Source organism: Myxine glutinosa, chromosome 9, assembly GCF_964187855.1.
Source record: "Myxine glutinosa chromosome 9, kmMyxGlut1.1, whole genome shotgun sequence".
Classification (NCBI taxonomy): Eukaryota; Metazoa; Chordata; class Myxini; order Myxiniformes; family Myxinidae; genus Myxine; species Myxine glutinosa.
In genome coordinates, this window is record NC_136269.1 from 113385649 (window position 1) to 113407673 (window position 22025).

The following is a 22025-nucleotide window of genomic DNA, read 5'->3' on the forward strand; positions in this document are numbered from 1 at the left end:
CCACGAAATGAAAAACACCTCACAGCCACAAAATTAAAAACACATCAGCCACAAAATTAAAAACACCTCACAGCCACGAAATTAAAAATAACTCACAGCCACGTAATTAAAAACACCTCACAGCCACGAAATTAAAAACAACTCACAGCCATGAAATTAAAAACACCTCACAGCCACGAAATTAAAAACGCCTCACAGCCACGAAATTAAAAACACCTCACAGCCATAAAATACATAATAAAAACACCTCACCACCACGAAATTTAAAAAACCTCACAGCCATAAAACACGTAATAAAAACACCTCACCACCACGAAATTTAAAACACCTCACAGCCATAAAACACGTAATAAAAACAACTCACCACCACGAAATTTAAAACACGTAATAAAAACACCTCACAGCCATAAAACCCGTAATAAAAACACCTCAGCACCACGAAATTTAAAACACGTAATAAAAACACCTCTCCACCACGAAATTTAAAACGCGTAATAAAAACATCTCACAGCCACAAAATTTAAAACAAGGAATAAAAACACCTCACAGCCATAAAACCCGTAATAAAAACACCTCAGCACCACGAAATTTAAAACACGTAATAAAAACACCTCTCCACCATGAAATTTAAAACGCGCAATAAAAACATCTCACAGCCACAAAATTTAAAACACCTCACAGCCATAAAACATGTATGGTAATAAAAACACCTCAACACCACGAAATTTAAATCACCTCACAGCCATAAAACACTTAATAAAACACCTCACCACCACGAAATTTAAAACACCTCACAGCCATAAAACACGAAATTAAAAACACCTCACAGCCACGAAATTGAAAACACCTTACAGCCACGAAACACGAAATTATAAACAACTCACAGCCACAAAATTAAAAACACCTCACAACCACAAAATTAAAAACACCTCACCACCCCGAAATTAAAACACCTCACCACAACAAAATTTAAAACACCTCAACACCACGAAATTGAAATCACCCCACAGCCATAAAACACGTAATAAAAACACCTCACCACCACGAAATTGAAAACATCTCACAGCCATAAAACACATAATAAAAACACCTCACCAGCACGAAATTAAAAACACCTCACCACCACAAAATTAAAAACACCTCACCACCCCGAAATTAAAACACCTCACCACCACAACATTTAAAACACCTCACCACCACGAAATTGAAAACACCTCACAGCCATAAAACACGTAATAAAAACACCTCACCACCACAAAATTAAAAACACCTCACAGCCACGAAATTGAAAACACCTCACAGCCAAAAAACACGAAATTAAAAACACCTCACCACCACGAAATTTAAAACACCTCACAGCCACGAAACACGAAATTAAAAACACCTCACAGCCACGAAATTAAAAACACCTCACAGCCACGAAATTAAAAACACCTCACAGCCACGAAATTAAAAACACCTCACAGCCGCGAAATTAAAAACACCTCACAGCCACGAAATTAAAAACACCTCACAGCCACGAAATTAAAAACACTTCACAGCCACGAAATTAAAAACACCTCACAGCCACGAAATTAAAAACACCTCACCACCACGAAATCAAAAACACCTCGCCACCACGAAATTAAAAACAACACAGTCACGAAACTAAAAACACCTCACAGCCACGAAATTAAAAACACCTCACCACCACGAAATTTAAAACACCTCACCACCACGAAATCAAAAACACCTAACAGCCATAAAATACATAATAAAAACACCTCACAGCCACGAAATTAAAAACACCTCACAGCCACGAAATTAAAAACAACTCACAGCAGCGAAATTAAAAACAACTCAGTCACGAAATTAAAAACACCTCACAGCCACGAAATTAAAAACACCTCACCACCACGAAATTAAAAACACCTCACCACCACGAAATCAAAAACACCTCACAGCCATAAAATACATAATAAAAACACCTCACAGCCACGAAATTAAAAACACCTCACAGCCAAGAAATTAAAAACACCTCACAGCCACGAAATTAAAAACACCTCACAGCCATAAAATACATAATAAAAACACCTCACCACCACGAAATTTAAAACACCTCACAGCCATAAAACAAGAAATTAAAAACACCTCACCACCACGAAATTAAAAACACCTCACAGCCACGAAATTAAAAACACCTCACAGCCACGAAATTAAAAACACCTCACAGCCACGAAATTAAAAACACCTTACAGCCACGAAATTAAAAACACCTCACAGCCACGAAATTTAAAAAAAACCTCACAGCCACGAAATTAAAAACACCTGACAGCCACGAAATTAAAAACACCTCTCAGCCACGAAATTAAAAACACCTCACCACCACAAAATCAAAAACACCTCGCCACCACGAAATTAAAAACAACTCACAGTCACGAAATTAAAAACACCTCACAGCCACGAAATTAAAAACACCTCACCACCACGAAATTAAAAACACCTCACCACCACGAAATCAAAAACACCTCACAGCCATAAAATACATAATAAAAACACCTCACAGCCACGAAATTAAAAACACCTCACAGCCACGAAATTAAAACACCTCACAGCCACGAAATTAAAAACACCTCACAGCCACGAAATTAAAAACACCTCACAGCCACGAAATTAAAAACACCTCACAGCCATGAAATTAAAAACACCTCACAGCCACGAAATTAAAAACACCTCACAGCCACGAAATTAAAAACACCTCACAGCCACAAAATTAAAAACACCTCACAGCCACGAAATTAAAAACACCTCACCACCACAAAATTAAAAACACCTCACAGCCATAAAACACATAATAAAAACACCTCACAGCCACAAAATTAAAAACACCTCACAGCCACGAAATTAAAAACACCTCACCACCACGAAATCAAAAACAACTCACAGCCACGAAATTAAAAACACCTCACAGCCATAAAACACATAAAAAAACACCTCACCACCACGAAATTTAAAACACCTCATAGCCATAAAACACGTAATAAAAACACCTCACAGCCACGAAATGAAAAACACCTCACAGCCACAAAATTAAAAACACATCAGCCACAAAATTAAAAACACCTCACAGCCACGAAATTAAAAATAACTCACAGCCACGTAATTAAAAACACCTCACAGCCACGAAATTAAAAACAACTCACAGCCATGAAATTAAAAACACCTCACAGCCACGAAATTAAAAACGCCTCACAGCCACGAAATTAAAAACACCTCACAGCCATAAAATACATAATAAAAACACCTCACCACCACGAAATTTTAAAAACCTCACAGCCATAAAACACGTAATAAAAACACCTCACCACCACGAAATTTAAAACACCTCACAGCCATAAAACACGTAATAAAAACACCTCACCACCACGAAATTTAAAACACCTCACAGCCATAAAACACGTAATAAAAACAACTCACCACCACGAAATTTAAAAAACCTCACAGCCATAAAACACGTAATAAAAACACCTCACCACCACGAAATTTAAAACACCTCACAGCCATAAAACACGTAATAAAAACAACTCACCACCACGAAATTTAAAACACGTAATAAAAACACCTCACAGCCATAAAACCCTTAATAAAAACAGCTCAGCACCACGAAATTTAAAACACGTAATAAAAACACCTCTCCACCACGAAATTTAAAACGCGTAATAAAAACATCTCACAGCCACAAAATTTAAAACAAGGAATAAAAACGCCTCACAGCCATAAAACCCGTAATAAAAACACCTCAGCACCACGAAATTTAAAACACGTAATAAAAACACCTCTCCACCATGAAATTTAAAACGCGCAATAAAAACATCTCACAGCCACAAAATTTAAAACACCTCACAGCCATAAAACATGTATGGTAATAAAAACACCTCAACACCACGAAATTTAAAACACCTCACAGCCATAAAACACTTAATAAAACACCTCACCACCACGAAATTTAAAACACCTCACAGCCATAAAACACGAAATTAAAAACACCTCACAGCCACGAAATTGAAAACACCTTACAGCCACGAAACACGAAATTATAAACAACTCACAGCCACAAAATTAAAAACACCTCACAACCACAAAATTAAAAACACCTCACCACCCCGAAATTAAAACACCTCACCACAACAAAATTTAAAACACCTCAACACCACGAAATTGAAATCACCCCACAGCCATAAAACACGTAATAAAAACACCTCACCACCACGAAATTGAAAACATCTCACAGCCATAAAACACATAATAAAAACACCTCACCACCACGAAATTAAAAACACCTCACCACCACAAAATTAAAAACACCTCACCACCCCGAAATTAAAACACCTCACCACCACAACATTTAAAACACCTCACCACCACGAAATTGAAAACACCTCACAGCCATAAAACACGTAATAAAAACACCTCACCACCACAAAATTAAAAACACCTCACAGCCACGAAATTGAAAACACCTCACAGCCAAAAAATTTAAAACACCTCACAATCATAAAACACATAATAAAACACCTCACCACCACGAAATTTAAAACACCTCACAGCCATAAAACACGAAATGAAAAACACCTCACCACCACGAAATTGAAAACACCTTACAGCCACGAAACACTAAATTAAAAACACCTCACGGCCACGAAATTAAAAACACCACCACCACGTCATTTAAAAACACCGCACCACCACGAAATTCAAAACACCTCACCAACTAATTCAAAACACCTCACCACCACATAATTAAAAACACCTCACCTCCACGTAATTATAAATACCTCACCACCACGTGATTTAAAAACACCTCACCACCACATAATTCAAAATACCTCACCACCACGTGATTCAAAACCACCACCACGTCATTAAAAACACTTCACAACCACGGAAACAAAAGTTTGAGGGGGTCGTTAAGTGATAACACAGACACTGCCGAGATGTGTAGATATATAGATAAATGACTGTGCCAGAGTTGCCGGTTTGTCATGGTTTACACCAATCATAATTCAAACAATTATTTTGCACAAATGTATTTGTAATATACGTGATATTACCTTTTAATAAACAATTGAAGTTGTAAAAAAAAACATTTTCCGAAAGAATTCCAAAAATAAAAATTAAGAATTGGAAATTTTTTCAAAAAAATACCCTTAAGACATACCAACGGGAGAGATATGTGCATACCAGAAGTTTTGTACGATTTCACAAAAGTTTGAGGGAGTAGTTCAGTGACAAGACAACACACACTGCACAGATATATATACAGTCACGTGAAGAAGTAAGTACACCCCATGTAAAGTTTTCACAATTTCAACATATTTCAACATACAGCTATTTGATCTTCATTTCAACAATATTGATAGATAAAGGTGATATAATATAACAAATATCATGAAACATTTACATTTTGTAGTCCATTGTATAATTTAAATAAACATAAATGCAAATTTCGCCTGTGGAAAAAGTAAGTACACCATTGGCTCCAATAGGTGGTATTGCCCCCTTTGGCAGAAACAACCTCAAGAAGGCGTTTCTTATAACTGTTAACCAGTCTCTGACATCGACTGGGAGAAATTTTTTCCCACTCCATGCAGAATTCTTTCAGCTGTGCGATGTTTGAGGGGTTTCTTGCATGCACAGCTCGTTTCAAATCCCCCCACAACATCTCAATGGGATTTAGATCCAGGCTTTGACTTGGCCATTCCAGAACCCTCCATTTCTTTCTTTTCAGCCATTCCTTCATGGATTTACTGGTATGCTTAGGGTCATTGTCATGTTTATGGTCCACCTTCGGTTGAGCTTCAACTTTCTGACAGATGGCCTCACATTATCCTTAAGCACCCTCTGGTACAATGAAGAATTCATAGTGGATTCTATGATGGTGAGCTGCCCAGGCCCTGATGCAGCAAAGCTGCCCCAAACCATAATATTTCCACCAGCATGCTTTACAGTTGGTATCAGGTTCTTGTGGTCAAATGCTGTCTTTGGTTTTCACCAAACATGTCTTCTGGTACTGTGGCCAAATAGCTCTAACTTTGGCTCATCTGTCCCGAGCACATTGTTCCAGAATTGCTGGTCTTTGCCTCGGTGTTCATTGGCAAACTTTAGTCTTGCCCTGATGTTCTTTCTGGACAGCAAAGGTTTCCTCCTGGCACACCTCCCATGTAGATCAAATTTGTGCAGCCTCTTTCTAATCGTAAACTCATGCACTTTGACATCAACAGTGGCAAGAGCTACCTTTCGGTCCCGTGATGACATTCTGGGGTTCTTAGAGACTTCTTTCAGCATCTTGCAGTCTGCTCTCGGGCTGAACTTGCTGGGGCGGCCTGGCCTGAACAAGTTGGCAGTTGTTTGGAATCTTCTCCACTTGTAGATGATCTTCCGGACAGTTGAATGATTGATTTCAAATTGTTTGGAGATCTTTTTAAATCCTTTCCCAGACTAGTAGGCATCTATAACCTTCTTTCTGAAGGCCTCAGAGAGCTCTTTTGATCTTGGCATGGTGACGCCGCACACTTCAACACCAAAGAGCAAACCAAACTAAATGTCTGAGGTTTAAATAAGACAGGTCCTCCAAGATCCTCTCTAACGATATTCTAATCATTTGCACCTGAGCTGGTGCACCTGATTCTAATTTTATGTATTTGAAGCAATGATAAATGTAGGGGTGTACTTACTTTTTCCACATGCGAAATTTGCATTTATGTTTATTTGAATTATACAATGGACTACAAAATGTAAATGTTTCATGATATTTGTTATATTATATCACCTTTATCTATCAATATTGTTGAAATGAAGATCAAATAGCTGTATGTTGAAATATGTTGAAAAAGTCAAAACTTTACATGGGGTGTACTTACTTTTTCACATGACTGTATATACAGACATGGCATTTAATATGGAATATTTTTTTGTGGGGGTAAACTTACTTTTCAAGATGTCTTAGAACCAAAAGTTCATTGGAATTATGTTGAAATTATTCTAGATTTTGTTAATGTGACCTTTAAAAGAAACAAAAACCACATTTGACATTTCGAAACAAATAAATTGATCCTTGAAAGTGATGTAAACTGATATCGAACTCAAGTCATGCACAGTACTGTGTTAAACTTCTGTACGTTTTCCAGAAGTATCTCTTTATTTTGCACATGAGCCAAAAATTTTTTTAACAAAAACAAAAGTTAAATTACGACTTTGATTACGGACAGTAAAATTACAGTTCAGTACTTCGTGTAACCCCCACGAGCATTCAGGAGAGCATGTACACGTTGAGGCATGCTGTTCATGAGATTTGCCAAGGTTTGGACAGGAATCGCTTGCCATGCAGTGACAATAGCCTGCCGCAATTCACGCACAGAGGTCGGCTGCTGGTCCAAGTGGTCGATTTGACGCGTTAATTCTGCCCACAAGTTCTCTATCAGATTCATAGCCGGGGACATGGCAGGCCACTCCATATGCTCTACACCACGGTCAGCAAGAAAGTGTTGGATCATGCGAGCACGATGAGGCCGTGCATTGTCATCTTGGAAGACAAAGTCTCCTCGAAAGGCTGCACGAGCAAATGGAAGCAATGTTTCTTCCAGAATGGCCCTGTACTTGAACTGGTTCAGGTTTCCATTCAGAACAACAAGGTCAGTTTTGCCCCCTGTATGAAAAGCAGCCCAAACGGTCACCCCTCCACCTCCAGCTTGGACTCCTGGCACTATACAATCTTTGTTGTAGGCTTCATGCACTTGTCTGCGCACTCGGACGTGGCCATCTTGACGATAGACCAGAAATTTAGACTCGTCACTGAGGATCACGTGATTCCAGTGTCCTGGCTGGCATTGACGGTGCTCTCTGGCCCACTGCAATCGGCGCTGGCGGTGTTGTCTGGTCAGGCGTGGCTTTCTCAGGGGACGCCTAGCAACAAAAGCCTGCTTGAACCAGTCGTTGGTTGACTAGCCTTCTGGATACAGGCACATTTGTCAGTTGCTGCCACTCATCCCTAAGCCGATTAGCTGACTTGGTACAGCCATTGCGGACTAACCGGTGCAGCTGGCGATCATCCCTCCTTGTGGTTCTGCGGGGACGTCCTGGCCTCGGTATTGGAGTAGGGACACCCCTCTGAGCATTTCGTTTCAGGATCTTTGACACCTGACCTTGAGTGATGCTATACTGCCGAGCAATAGCATGCTGTTTCATGCCGTAATTTCGTAAAGCCACCACTCCATGACAAACAGCATTGTCGAGTTGACGGACCATCTCCAGAGGAAGTGGCAATAACTTTTGGAGACGTGCAGCAGTTGTTTTCCACCAATACAGAACGCAACAACCCTTGTATACCTGACTGTGAAGCCAATCATCAAATGCACCTGTCCGTACATTTTGCCACGCCACCTGTGATATAATCCTGTTGTTGACTTCTTGCTGCGACAGACAATCAGTGACATGGTTCTTTTAACAAATAAATCACCAAAGTGTAAAATAAATTCACCAGATTGATATACTGAGTTAAGAAAGTAAACCCAAGTCAAGAAAAAAAAAATATTCCATATTAAATGCCAAGTCTGTATATATATATATATATATATATATATATATATATATATATATATATATATATATATATATATAGAGAGAGAGAGAGAGAGAGAGAGAGAAAGAAAGAAAGAAAGAAAGAAGGATGTGATGCGCTGCTTGTGCTGCATCTCACACTAGTTACTGCAGATGGAGATGGAAGTGCTGCCAAAACCACGAATGCTGGAATCGCGAATGGCAAGGGTTTCCTGGTATTGACTATTTTGTCCTTTTTTGTCAGGTGGCAAATTAAACAAATCAGAAACTGAGAAATGCATGGGCAGCCTCTGCCTAAAGATCCTTGAAGGCTTTATGCTCATCATGACCCAAGATGGTGACATGATATTCCTCTCTGAGAACATCACAAAACATATTGGCATCACACAGGTATTTGAAAAAGACATTATCTGTATTCTTTATTTTCATGTGTGAGGCTAATAAATGCAAAGGTCAATTTGCAGAATATATTTAAATTCTTGAAGTTTTGCTACTGTAATATTTCAATGTGGAAAATAACTTACAATGTCTCAGTAAATGACAGAATTCTTTCGGTTTTTTTTGGCCATTGTTTTAAGGTTGATCTAATTGGACAGAATATCTTTGACTACACTCACCCATGTGATCATGAAGAGATTAAGGAAATACTTTCTGACAAGCAAGGTAATTCGACAATTACGACTTGAAAATTTGGATTAATTATGTTGACAATGAAAACATTTATATATGCATTTCAAGTTTGATGTGTGCTTTCTGTTCTGGAGGAATTTAGTTATAGCTGAGTTCATGAGACAAACTTTTTCTCGATTACCTGGTTACAGGTACATACTTTTCCCATTGATGTTTTTTTTTTTTTTTTACTTGCAAAATCGAAGATTTTTCAAGTATATTGGTCGATTGAGTTTATTATTCTGTCTGTTTGTCACTCGCCTACAGGTCACAATTCTGAACCGATAATCATGAAACTTCACCAATTTTCGAGGTCGTCACAATTGAGAAGCCTATTGATTTTGAGGTCAAAGGTCAAATTTCTAAACTCACAATTTTTCATCCGATTGACTTGAAAATTGAACAGCTTTTGCATATTGAGTGACTAAGTTGGGAAACCAACTATTTTTTGAGGTCAAAATGACAAAGGCCAAACTTCCAAAATCATCAATTTTCATCTGATTGACTTGCAATTTAAACAACAATTGCATAGTGCCTCACTGAATTGGGAAACTATTTTTGAGGTCAAAATTTGAGGTCTTCAGTGGCAGACTTCAGTGGCAGAGGTAATGAAATATTTAACTTGCAGAATGTCATTTTACATGTCAAAAAAAAAAAACAGACCACAACCACTAACCAAACTTAAACCAATCTAACGCAGTATCACCCTATGGAAACATATACCCCTGAACATACACACAATAGGAATAACCATGACAATTAAAGGAGACAGGAAAGCCAGCTCTGGCATGCTGCAACCCATTTGCGCAGCATTCGGATGGCGTTTGAAGTGAAGGAAGTGAAGTTAAGGAAGTGAAGGAATAAGGAATTAGGAAGTGAAGTCAATTTGAGAATTGACGATAATCGTATTTGCCTAAAAACTGCAACATGTTGATAGCTACTTCAGATGTGTGAAGTAGAGGAACTTTTCAGGTTTCACAAAGATGCAAAAATGTTTGTCCTTCTGCTGTTGGAAAAAAAAAGGCCAAAGGTCAACTCAAGGTCAAACATCTAATATCATCAAATTTCATTGATAAATCATCAATTTTCATCTGAAAAATCATCAATTTTCATCTGATTGACTTGCAATTTAAACAACAATTGCATTGAACCCCCACTGAATTGGCAAACCAACCATTATTAAGGTCAAAAGGTCAACTCAAGGTGAAATTTCTAAAATCATAAATTTTCACCTGAAAAATCATCACTTTTCATCCTATAAACTTGAAAAAAATTAGCAATTGCATAGTGCCTCACTGAATTGGGAAACTATTTTTGAGGTCAAAAGGTCAAAAGTCAACTCAAGGTCAAACTTCTAATATCAAATTTCTTCTGAAAAATCATCAATTTTAGTCCAATTGACCTGAGCTTTGATTAAGATCGTCAATTTTAATCTTAATGAAATTGACAATTTGATGTATCCATGGCAACATTTTGGGGGATGAAATGGTGGATTTTGCAAGTATCGTGCTCTGCATGACGTCTTCTGGTTTTTTCATTCGTTCAAACGCTTATGGTAATGGCAGTCAGCTACAAATTTGGCTCACATGTTGCTGCTGATGGAGGCTTAGACAGGAATTTCAAGGTTGGCAAGGTGTGAGCCATAATTCAGAGTTTTAGTGTATGAGTGGCACTATAAATTATTTGACACTCATCCACTGAAATGAAAGCATATCCACGTCATTCTCATTGGTTGATCAGGTTTAACGATTAAATAAAATGTTAGCCAAAAACTGAACATTCACTCTTGCATGCACACGATAATCTTATTTGCCTAAAAACTGCAACATGTTGATAGCTACTTCAGATGTGTGAAGTAGAGGAACTTTTCAGGTTTCACAAAGATGCAAAAATGTTTGTCCTTCTGCTGTTGGAGAAACGTTAATTTCATTTAGGGGAAAATGTAATGTCAGCCAATATTACGTTTCCCTCATCACTTGTCATCCAATTTTTGTTTTTGCAAAATCAAGGCTCGTGGAAGAGCAAGAACACTGGATGGATTGGGATGGAACAGAGAAAAAGGAGCAGTCCAGAGATGGGGGAAACACCAACAGCAGGGTTGAAGGACAAAATAGAGGGAGACTTGGACAAATAATGGGCGTGGGGAGGAATGAGGGACAGGAGAGCATGCATGGGGTGGACAAGATGAATGAAGAAGCAATCTCTTGGGAAGGAAAAACTGGAAGTTTAGAATTTTGGAAAGAAAAAAAAAACTGGAACTTTTGAAGAATTGCAGTTGGTGTTTCTTCCCCTCCCGCTCTCTCTATACTGCTCCTTTGCCCTTTTTAATCCATTCAGTGGGCTAGCTCAAAAAAGAAACAGAAAGAGGTTGTGCAAGAGCAGCAGAGCAGCTTTTTAGGAAAACTGAGTTGATGCTGTCTGGTCCATTTGCAGAATCAGAGTCGAGGGTTGAAGGAACCTTATCCAGGTGCAAATGGTGTAAAAGATACACTTCTCATCCAATTTTTTTATTGATCAAAAGAGTCCAGGAGCAGTTGGGTGTGACTGAGTGAGATGGATACAGAGTGCAAGGGGTTAAAGACACAATATTTGGAAGCAAACATAGAATTGAGGCATTGAGGCTTCTCACAAGCGGAGTCAGCTGTGGTTCTATTTAAAGTGAGGGAAGGGATGGAGGTGAAGCATACTCCAGAGACAGACTTAACAATGCACAAATTTTAGAGGAGGGAGTTCAATCTTGTCCAATCTTGAGATTAAATTTTTTTAATTCAATCTTGATGTTCAATCTTTTCAAGTTCAATCTTGAGGTTGGACAGATGGTGTTGTTTTATTGCTCTCATGAAAGTGGACACACACTTGGTGCGGGCTTTGTAGAATGATACGTGACTGCCTTCAGTTGGGTTTGCTTTCTAGGAAGAGAGTGCGAGTTGTTTCAGAGCAAAGTTGATGGACTGCTTTTCAAGGAACTATAGTAGAGCTTAAGCTAATGTCGAGGCCTACTGACCATCAGGTTGCAGAAATGCAAGGTATAGTTCAACAGGATCCCCATTCATCACATATCTCTTGATTGTTGTTGATCACAGGTTGAGTCCACAGAAATGTAGAAATATTTTGCCATTTCAATTTCGTTGTATCATCCCCTTTACAGATCATTGGTGCTGCTGGAGCAGTTTCTTGGCAAGGGTTATACTAGGTGGTTTGCTCTTACCTTCCCAGCATTGTTTGTTCTTACTATATCCGATTAAATACAGAGTCAAGCAAGGAGGCAGCATTACCATTTTTTTAATGCAATCTTTGGTATGAACCGGGTGTGGTTTGAACCACTGACCTCACAGACTCTCAGCGGTGCGTTAACCATTATGCCACTAAGTCTGGTTCATTATTGATGTGGCACCATGTTTTCTCTGATATGATTCTTATCACTTCCTCATAGGCTGTTGAACGATTTGGTTTCTTCCCCTTGCTCTTCTGACCAAATTCACGAATGTGTTTGGCAAAGAATGGGTCGAACTCGACAATGCGTTCCAGGATACCTAAACAATTCTCTTATATTTTGAACCAAGGATACAACGCTGCGTAGAACATCGCCCCAATATTTTTCCTTTTGTTTAGCTCCTTTCTGCAGCCGCCGATCGACATGATGAGATGTTGCCTTGCAGCGTAAGATGCACCTAAGAATCATCTCTATGCCCTTCACTCATCGTGACAGCTCATTTTTTCATCAGCTTTTTCCAGTCGCAGAAACCGTCAGAACTGGAGAACTTGTCAGTGTGTGACGATATCAAAGTGGAAGGAAATCAATATACAGTACCATATGATGGGCTGTAGAACAGTCAACTTTGCTTGTGTTATATATTTCCATTTTGTTGAAAAGTTCAAAACTTTTTTTTAAAATTATACTTCAAAAAGTATAATAAAAATACAAGTGAAGCGTAGGGCCTACCTGAAACAGCCAAGTGATGAAACAGAAAAATCCATGATGTCACTAAGTTTGTGTGGACATGTTTACCTGGAGTCGCTTGCCTGTTATCACATGTAACTATTGTGTGCATGAAAACACGTGGTGAAACCAAGTGTGGGTGGAGGGCAATAATCGTCCATCCTACCCTTTCTCCCCAAAAAATGACCTAAGATGGATAGGAGTTCAGGTGTGTCCCCAAAACCTTATTGTAGACAAATAGGAGTTCAGGTGTGAAGTTCTGTCCATCACCAGTAACGTTAATTGAGCTTAAGCACCGGTAGTAACATTTATGACATCGTCATGGACAAAAGAGATAACGAAAATAAATATTTTTCCATAGGAAGCACATCGCCTACCTGACATTACCAGATTAATAAGTTGAAATCCTTGATATCTGTAAGTTTATGTGTACAAGTTTGTACAAGTCACCTGCTGGTCATCGCGCCAGCCTGATTATGTGCAGGTAACGTGTATAAAAACACAAATAAAATGCGTTTTCAGATATATATTTTAAAATAACGTTTTTCAACCTGGCCCTGGTGAGGGTTGCCCGGGGCACATACCCCATTTGCCCCTGTGTTAATCCAACCCTGGTCAAGGGGCACATGCCCCTTAAATTGGAAATCATTTTGTTATGGCAATAACTTCTGAATCACCTAAGGGATTTCAACCAAACTTGGCAGAAGTATGAAAGGTTATACATTGGTGAACTCATTCAATTTTGGGTTCAACCGGTCAAAGGTCAAAGGTTATTCCCCTTTGAAGATCATTTTGCAGACCATAACTCTGAAGAGAGAAACATGTGATGATGTCTTTCTTTTAGTATCCTTTCTCTCTCTCTCTCTCTCTCGTGTTCTATCTCATGCGACCTTCAGGTTTTCATGAAACCTTCAATTGAGATATGTAACAATGGATTGACATCTAACCCGGGAGGAGGCATACCCATTGACGCATTCACATCAATTTATATATTTTCTAGTTTCCAGTTTATAAAGTGCATAAATGGAATGTATAATGATACATGTGGTAAAATTGGTAACCGAAAACAGATTGCTGTCATTCATTGGTAACCAAAAACAGATTGGTAAAAATGACTGTGACAGTTGATTTTGGCCGTCAAAATCATGAGTGATTGGTGAAAACAGTCTGATCATTAGAAAATAAAATATATTGTCTGCACAGTCAGTTGACAACAGACAATATTTCCAATCTACTGATGTTTATGAATAGCACTATCTTAATGTACAGTGTGTTTCAAAAGTCTGGAATCAGGAAATATTTTGAAATTATTTTTTGAGATTATGCTGTTGTGGTGGATCGGACCTCGTGGACCAATGTGCTGACTCCTACGTAGTCCAGATTTAATGCCACTTGACTTTTTTTCTTTGGGGCCACCTGAAATCAATGCTTTATACCACGAGACCACATGCAATTGAAGATCTAAAGAATGAAATCAGAAACGAATATGCTAAAATCGACGTGTCAAATTTAAGAAACGTTCAAAGAAACATACATACAATAACTGATAGGTGAATGCATATCAGTGGCTGGTAATTTGAGCAGTTATAATAAAATTGTAAAATAAATATCCCTATGATTCTGGACTTTTGAAACACCATTTATAATGGATGCAATATTGACAAACATTTGGGACAACTATGGGATCTCCAGTGTCCTCAGTTATAACTAACGTGGTGAGGGAGGAATCGGAATGCAAACTTTTTGAGATTGATGAGGATTGGCTGTCACAATACTGGAGCAGATGTGTTGATGACACATTCACCAGTGTGCATCAGAATAAGGTTCATCACCCCCTTCAAACAACTGGACCAGGTCTTCCACATTGAATTGTGAAAAAATTGAGAAAGATAAAACATTGTCCTTTGTGGATATCAGATTTGCCAGAAATTCAACCAGGAATTCTTTTGTTTCATTATATGCTGTCTTTCATTCTAAAAATCCACCCCTCCCCCCAATGAGTATGCTGCATTTTATGAGACAAAAATAAACAATTTTGAAATAATATAAATGTCAAGACATAAGCAAGTGAATCACGTGACGATAAATCTTGAGTTTTTTTTGTGACCATGTCTGAAGCATGATGTTTGTGACAATGTCGATTCAAATTTATTCGGTTAACATTAATGTTGAATAATTTTACTCAAGGATCTTCTCAAATGGGGGGAGAGGCCACAACAGATATAGACTTCCTGATGCGTATGAAGTGTACGCTAACAAGCAGAGGTCGGATGGTCAACCTAAAATCTGCCTCATGGAAGGTACATTGATCTTATGTTTTAATATTTATCGTGCATGCACATGACATTCTGGCATCGAATCAAATGATGATAGATCTTGAATCTCTTTGTTTTGTGACCATGTAACATTCTCGCATTCAACATAATGTGATACATCCTGTGACACTCTGCTGTCTTTGACAAAAGTTTGCCTTTAAACTAAAGTTTGGACACATTTTAATTAATTGATATTTAATTGATATTTATAAAGTGGTGTAGTCACTGCAGTATAGTGCGCAAATGGAAGTGAAAAAAAACCGACAAAAAAACAATAACAAATAGACTATTGAGTAACAATATTGTTTGAGTAACAGCAAATGTAAAAATACAAGTAAGCGGTGTTTGCAACAGGAGCTTTATGTATCTTGAGTTTTTGTTTTATTTATTTCTAACGTATTTCTTCCTTCGTCTCGTCTAATTGTGATTAGCCTTCAAACTATTTTTTTCTTTTGTTTTTTTTTCCAGTAAATGGCTTATTAGTGCATTTTGTTTTCATCATTCTGTTTGTTTCAAGATTGTGCCACTGTAATGGAGATGTGAAAAAAAGATGATGCAACCTTTGATGAAACAGAAAAATTCGAGCTAAATGGAAAAATAAACAAAATGTTTTTGGTCTTATGGTCACTTTAGATCATATTTTTTTCTTTTTCTTTTTTGGAATTTCTTTTCCTCGAATAATGAAGTCTGCAGCCCCTTGTTTCATACACTTGTCCTGCTATTAGCAACAACAAACTTTGAGGATGAGGCTCTCGCATTGCACCGATAAGTGTGATGTCCTTGTTTTATCCATCGCATTCATCATATGTAAACCATCCATGGAAAGTTAGTGTAAAACTAACTATCTATGGTTAACTATCTATAACTATCTATAACTAACTATGTACACACCCTTTGTTACTCATAATTTTGAAATTTATAGTCGATGAATGTCACCATAAAACTCATGTTTAACCCTAACTGCACTGGGTGATTTTGAGCTTTCCCTGACTGATCCCGGCTGTTCATGGTCCAATGAATTTGAAAATTGGTGCACACATAGATCATCACGTAATGAACGCGATGGTAAAAAAATTTCTTTCCTAATATTTTAATTTGTCTAATTATTGCCTAATTGCCTCCACCACCAAAGGTGGATGGACGTTATGTTTCACCCCTATCTGTCTGTCCGTTTGTCTGTGAACAAAATATCTCAAAAAGTTGTGGACGGATTCGGACGAAATTTGGCAGAGATGTAGCGTACGTGACATGGACGAAATGATTAGATTTTGGTGAAGATCTGGATTCGGATCCGGCTACTAGAATTTTTTAATGATTCTTCACAATTGGGAGATGGGTACAAAAACGATACATAGCAGGATATCTCAAAAAGTTGTGGACGGATTTGGATGAAACTTGGTGGACTGGTTGTGTGTGTGACGAGAACAAATAGATCCGATTTTGGTGAAGATCTGAATATGGATTCGGATATGAGAATTATTTAATTTTTTAAGTGATTCTTCACCATTGAGTGATATGGCCAACCAGGCGGAGGTATGCTCTCTACTGAGTGCCGTTCTAGTTCTATTCTATAATTATTCAGTATATCTTAGACAACATGCTATAACAGTTAGAAGATATTACAGGCCAATTATTTTATACCATCAGTGTCCTAATGCATGTAACCCTTATTCACATGCTTTTTGTACATAAACGTATGTAAAAATTGTAGTTTTTTTAAGGACATGTGACTCCTACTAATTGTCATGTGACACTTGAACGCTGTCAGATTTGGACCTGTATGGTATCAAAATATGTGGAAGACCCTAGAGAAAAAGTCATGAGGAGAATTAGAAATCCACAGTGGTTGCGGAAAAAAAATCGAGGGGGGCCCCCAACAATTTACATAATAAAGTTTACTTCCCCCATCCCATTCCCACCCCAATTTTATTATTTTTATCTACCAGTCACATTATTTATTTATTTGGTATCATGAATGAGGACACATTATTTTGGCATCTTAATGACTAAAGCTCTATTCGCCAATAGAAAACAACAATTAATATATTACAACATTATATGTACAACTACAACGTCAACTTAATTTACATGTACAATTCGCCAGAGTATAATTCACGAATACAGACCTTTTACAAAACTTTTTCTCTTTTGAGACGTACTGTCATATTCATTTGATTTAAGAATCTGAAATTAAACAAAAAAGGAATTGATTTTCATACTTACAATGTGAAGCAGACAGATTTGGTCATTGTTGTGTATGTATGTATGTATGTATGTATGTATGTATGTATGTATGTATGTATGTATGTATGTATGTTAGCTATTGTTTTAATGTCTATGGTGCTCTGAAGTTTGTTTCATTTCTCATTTGTTCACAGGTGTTGCACTGCACTGGACATGTCAAACACATGGCAAGTGTGAGTTGTGGGTCTTCACCGATACCACCTGCATGCTTGGTTCTCCTCTGTAGGCATATCCCCCACCCGACAGATGAGTTGGAGCCACCGCAGGATGGCAATTCTTTCCTTAGTCGCCATTCCATGGACATGAAGTTTTTGTACTGTGATGACAGGTATCTGAACAACCACATAATGGCTTAGTTTTATTTCTGCATGATCACTTCTATAGCTTTTGAAATAACGGGAATTTTATCATCTTGACTTTAAAACTTGGTACATAAAAAGCCATGTCATTGTCTAATTTGGCAATCTGCTTTACCGAATGTTTGCTTAATATTTCTTGAATAATAAGATTGTCGTTTGAAATATGTCAATGTATACTTCTAAATCTGATGCAATGTTTTTTTTGTTGTTTTTTTTTGTTTTTTTGCAAGTTATTATGCAGGATCCACATGCGGTGTTCTTTTTGATGTCACATTTAGCTGTACAAAGGTGTAATGTTGCATTTATGACACTAAACCTGTCATTGCATTATGGCCTACCTTTGAAGCTCTTTTTTTTTTTATTGCCACAGGGTTAAAGATTCAATTGGGTACAGTGGTGAAGAGCTTGTCGGACGTTCCTTGTACGAGTGCTGCCACGCGTTGGACTCTGACCATCTCTTGAAAAGCCATCATGGCTGTAAGACCAACAATTGTACTTCACTTTAAGACCAACTCACACATCAAAACTGGGTATTACTACGTTTGATCATTATTAAAAAAAACAATTCACTCCATATGCCTGTATTTTAAAAAAAAAAAGCACTATTGAGCGGTGAATTTTCATGTGATTACTCCCAATGCATCTCTTTTGCTTTTAAGTTTCCCTGATTGGCTGTGATTTGCATATGATGTAAATATGTTTCAAACCCGGCCAGGGACTATAACAAAACAAAGAAAGGGATGCTTCCACATACACTGCTGCTAAGTTGGATTTGCTGCTCATTGCTGAATTTCAGATACGAGTAAGCATATGTGAGGTGAAAATTTTGATAACGATCGAATCTAGTGGTGCTCAGTTTTTGAAGGTTATCTGAAAAAAAGAAAAAAAATTGCATAAAAAATCATCGGTCATGCTTTTCTTCTTTCCTAACCTATTACTGTTCATAGATGCATAAGAACATTAAAAAGAGCTCACATAGTTGACTCCTGTTAAGCGGAACTCCAAATTTCCCATTGGTTTGACCATTCAACGGACCATGATCTGTGCTGGGTTTTAGAGGTAACACCACGAGCTGTTTGCTTTGCTCTTAAGGGGGTAACGTGAGGTTTTCTATCACTCTTGGCAATGCCATGGAGATGCTCGAGTTTACCATTTTTTTTCCTGTTTCCATCCATCTCTATCCAATTTTCTTGATACACATCTCCATCACCATATTTTTTTTACAATGTTTTTACTTTTTTTTTTTACAAAATTTTAATATTTTTACAAATTTTTACAAAAATTTTTACAATTTTTTTTACAATGAATTTCTGTTGTTTAGCTTTTCTTTTTAAAGGCCTAGGCCCTAGGTCATGTCCAAACAGTTCATTACCTGAAGGCAAAGCACTAATTAAGTCTGCTCCTGATGTTTATCCACTGCAGTTTAAGACTTTTCCTCCCCTCTGCTGTACATTTGATTTTAGAGTGTTATTGTTTCATTGTGCCGACAAAATATAATTTTACTTTTCCTTTCATTTGCGTTTCATAATCATGTATTTGTCATGTCTGCAACAGTCTCTGCATTATTGTGCGGGATTATCGGTGGTACACAAACTTTGGATTCATGTATTAGTTCTTCAACAAAATGGCAATTTAATTAGATTAAAAAAGCTTAACAATGGATATCCAGTGTTAAGTGAGCGGCTAATTGCTGACTTGTCATTATATAACTTCTGGTTACATTGGCTCACGTACACCATAGATGACATGTCTGGTTCCAGGTGGTTCAGGTTAGTCCTCAGGCATCGTTTAATCAGTAATTCTGATGGGTTTACTCCTGAGGTGCAGTACACTACTTGAAGAGCAGACTTGAGAGCTTGGTTCTGAGGTTTCTGACCAGACGGGGTGAGAGAAGGAAGCACAATAACAGTAGAGAACAGGGTCAATAGGAGATCTGTGGAAGAGAGAGGACTGGGGCCGGGTACACAGGATAAACAAGATGAACACTATAGGGACTTTCAGGAAAGAACAGGGAATTTGAATGAGGTGGGTTTGGGGTGGATTAACGGGGGTAGAAAAGATCATGGTTTTTGATGGAGGAAGCTACAAGATGGTGCTGAACAGCTGTTTTAAAGACCTGGAGGGAAGAGTGGGATTGAAGAGACTGTGGGAGCTTATTCCAGAGGTGGGGAAAAAGAGGAATGAAAGAGTGAAGGTGAACAGAGAGTCTTCATTTTGGCAGTTTTACCAGAAGAGGATTGCTGGCAGATCTTGTGCGATCTTGTGCGACAGCAGAAGCAGCATGTCCAGAGTAGAAATATTTGGGGGACAGAGCACAGAAAGAGCTGGGGGAGCTAGGCCGGAGAGGAGTCGGTAGAAGACAGAAAGACCATCAACCTGCCTGCGTTGATAGAGCGAAAGGCACTCTGAATCAGTTTCACCATGGGAGATTTCAATGATTCTGAAAGCTTTGGTTTCAACAGCCTGAAGTCGAGCTAGGTGTGAGGCAGGAGCACCAGCCCAGAGGGGAGAGCAGTATTCCATTGAGCTGCGGATGAAAGACTTGTATGTGGTGAGGAGCTCAGGTGTGCCAAGGAAGGACTTCGCACGACGGAGGGTGCCCATTTGGCGACTGTTTTTGGAGGCCAGCTTGGAAATGTGGTTTTCCCAGGAAAGATCATGGCAGATAGTGAGACCCAAAAGCTTGAGTGACAGAACTTATTGGAGAGGATTGTTGAGAAAGTAGATGGGAGGAGGGTTGTCCAGTCGGTCTTTTCGGAGAGACATAGTAAGAGTGTGAGATTTGTCAGGATTGAAAGAAGTATTCCAAGTGATTAACCTGCTTGTTCATATTTTTACAGGTCTGCAGATAAAGCTCTAGAGGTTGACCCACTCAAGAGGCTGGTGCTTACCAACTCAAGGAAGTAGATGGGAGGGTTTGCCCGACAGTGTGAGAGATTTTCAGTGTTGGCCAAAGTCATATTCCAAGTGTTGGAACAGCTACTTGTTCTATCAAAGTCTACAGAGAGGAAAGATGCAGATGCAGCTTCCTGCCATTTCAATGACAAGGGTGATACAGCAGAGAGTGACGTCATCAGCGAAAATACAATGAGGGTTATCCAGAGAATTAGATCATTCAGGAAGGTGAAGACCATGTATCCTGACCAATATACTGTATTGGGCCACTCCAGCCTTGACATGGAGAGGAGATGAGAGCATTTCTGAGGAAGTTGGGAAACCATAAGAAGAGGTGGTCTTAGATGCCATAGGCCTTCAGGAATAGGCTTTGGATGCCCTTGAAGAATATTTTTTTGTTGAACTCAGCCTGAGATGATTACTTGTTTTCATGATTGTATATTGAATTTGGATTGTACGAGAACATGTTGAAAAGTAATGCCTGCAATTATGTTTCTTCAAAATGGGTAAAGATATTGGAATGAAACAAAGCGCCGTCTGCACATTAGTTATTCCTGCCATATGGTGCAGTTCCATGATTCTGACACAAGATGTCTCAATGTTACATTAGTCAAGATTGCAGAGGGCCGCACGACATTATCGGTGCTATGAAGCATGAAGCACTGGAGATGAGAGTTGGGATGACTGATTGGAGATGAGATGACTGGAGATGACTGGAGATGAGAGTTGGGATGACTGATTGGAGATGAGATGACTGGAGATGACTGGTGGTGAGAGTTGGGATGACTGATTGGAGATGAGATGACTGGAGATGACTGGAGATGAGAGTTGGGATGACTGATTGGAGATGAGATGACTGGAGATGACTGGAGATGAGAGTTGGGATGACTGATTGGAGATGAGATGACTGGTGGTGAGAGTTGGGATGACTGATTGGAGATGAGATGACTGGAGATGACTGGGGATGAGAGTTGGGATGACTGATTGGAGATGAGATGACTGGAGATG

General features: G+C 38.5%; 2 protein-coding genes across 4 annotated transcripts in view; both read left to right on the forward strand.

Moving 5' to 3' along the window:
- LOC144893659 (uncharacterized) overlaps positions 1 to 22025 on the forward strand; it is a 1045304-nt gene that overhangs the window by 607665 nt on the left and 415614 nt on the right. The gene's annotated exons all lie outside the window — the stretch shown is intronic.
- The window catches only part of LOC137435072 (endothelial PAS domain-containing protein 1), a 125888-nt gene that overhangs the window by 70452 nt on the left and 33411 nt on the right, over positions 1 to 22025 (forward strand). For 2 of the 3 annotated variants that reach the window (XR_013624594.1, XM_068128483.2), the window contains exons 3-7: positions 8840 to 8985; positions 9174 to 9258; positions 15392 to 15504; positions 17898 to 18091; positions 18493 to 18599. Coding sequence is in view for 2 of the 3 variants with exons in the window: in XM_068128483.2 (XP_067984584.2) it covers positions 8840 to 8985; positions 9174 to 9258; positions 15392 to 15504; positions 17898 to 18091; positions 18493 to 18599 (645 nt within the window). In the remaining variant the exon portion in view is untranslated. The remainder of the gene's footprint in view (positions 1 to 8839; positions 8986 to 9173; positions 9259 to 15391; positions 15505 to 17897; positions 18092 to 18492; positions 18600 to 22025) is intronic. The other variant, XM_068128484.2, reaches the window with a different exon arrangement.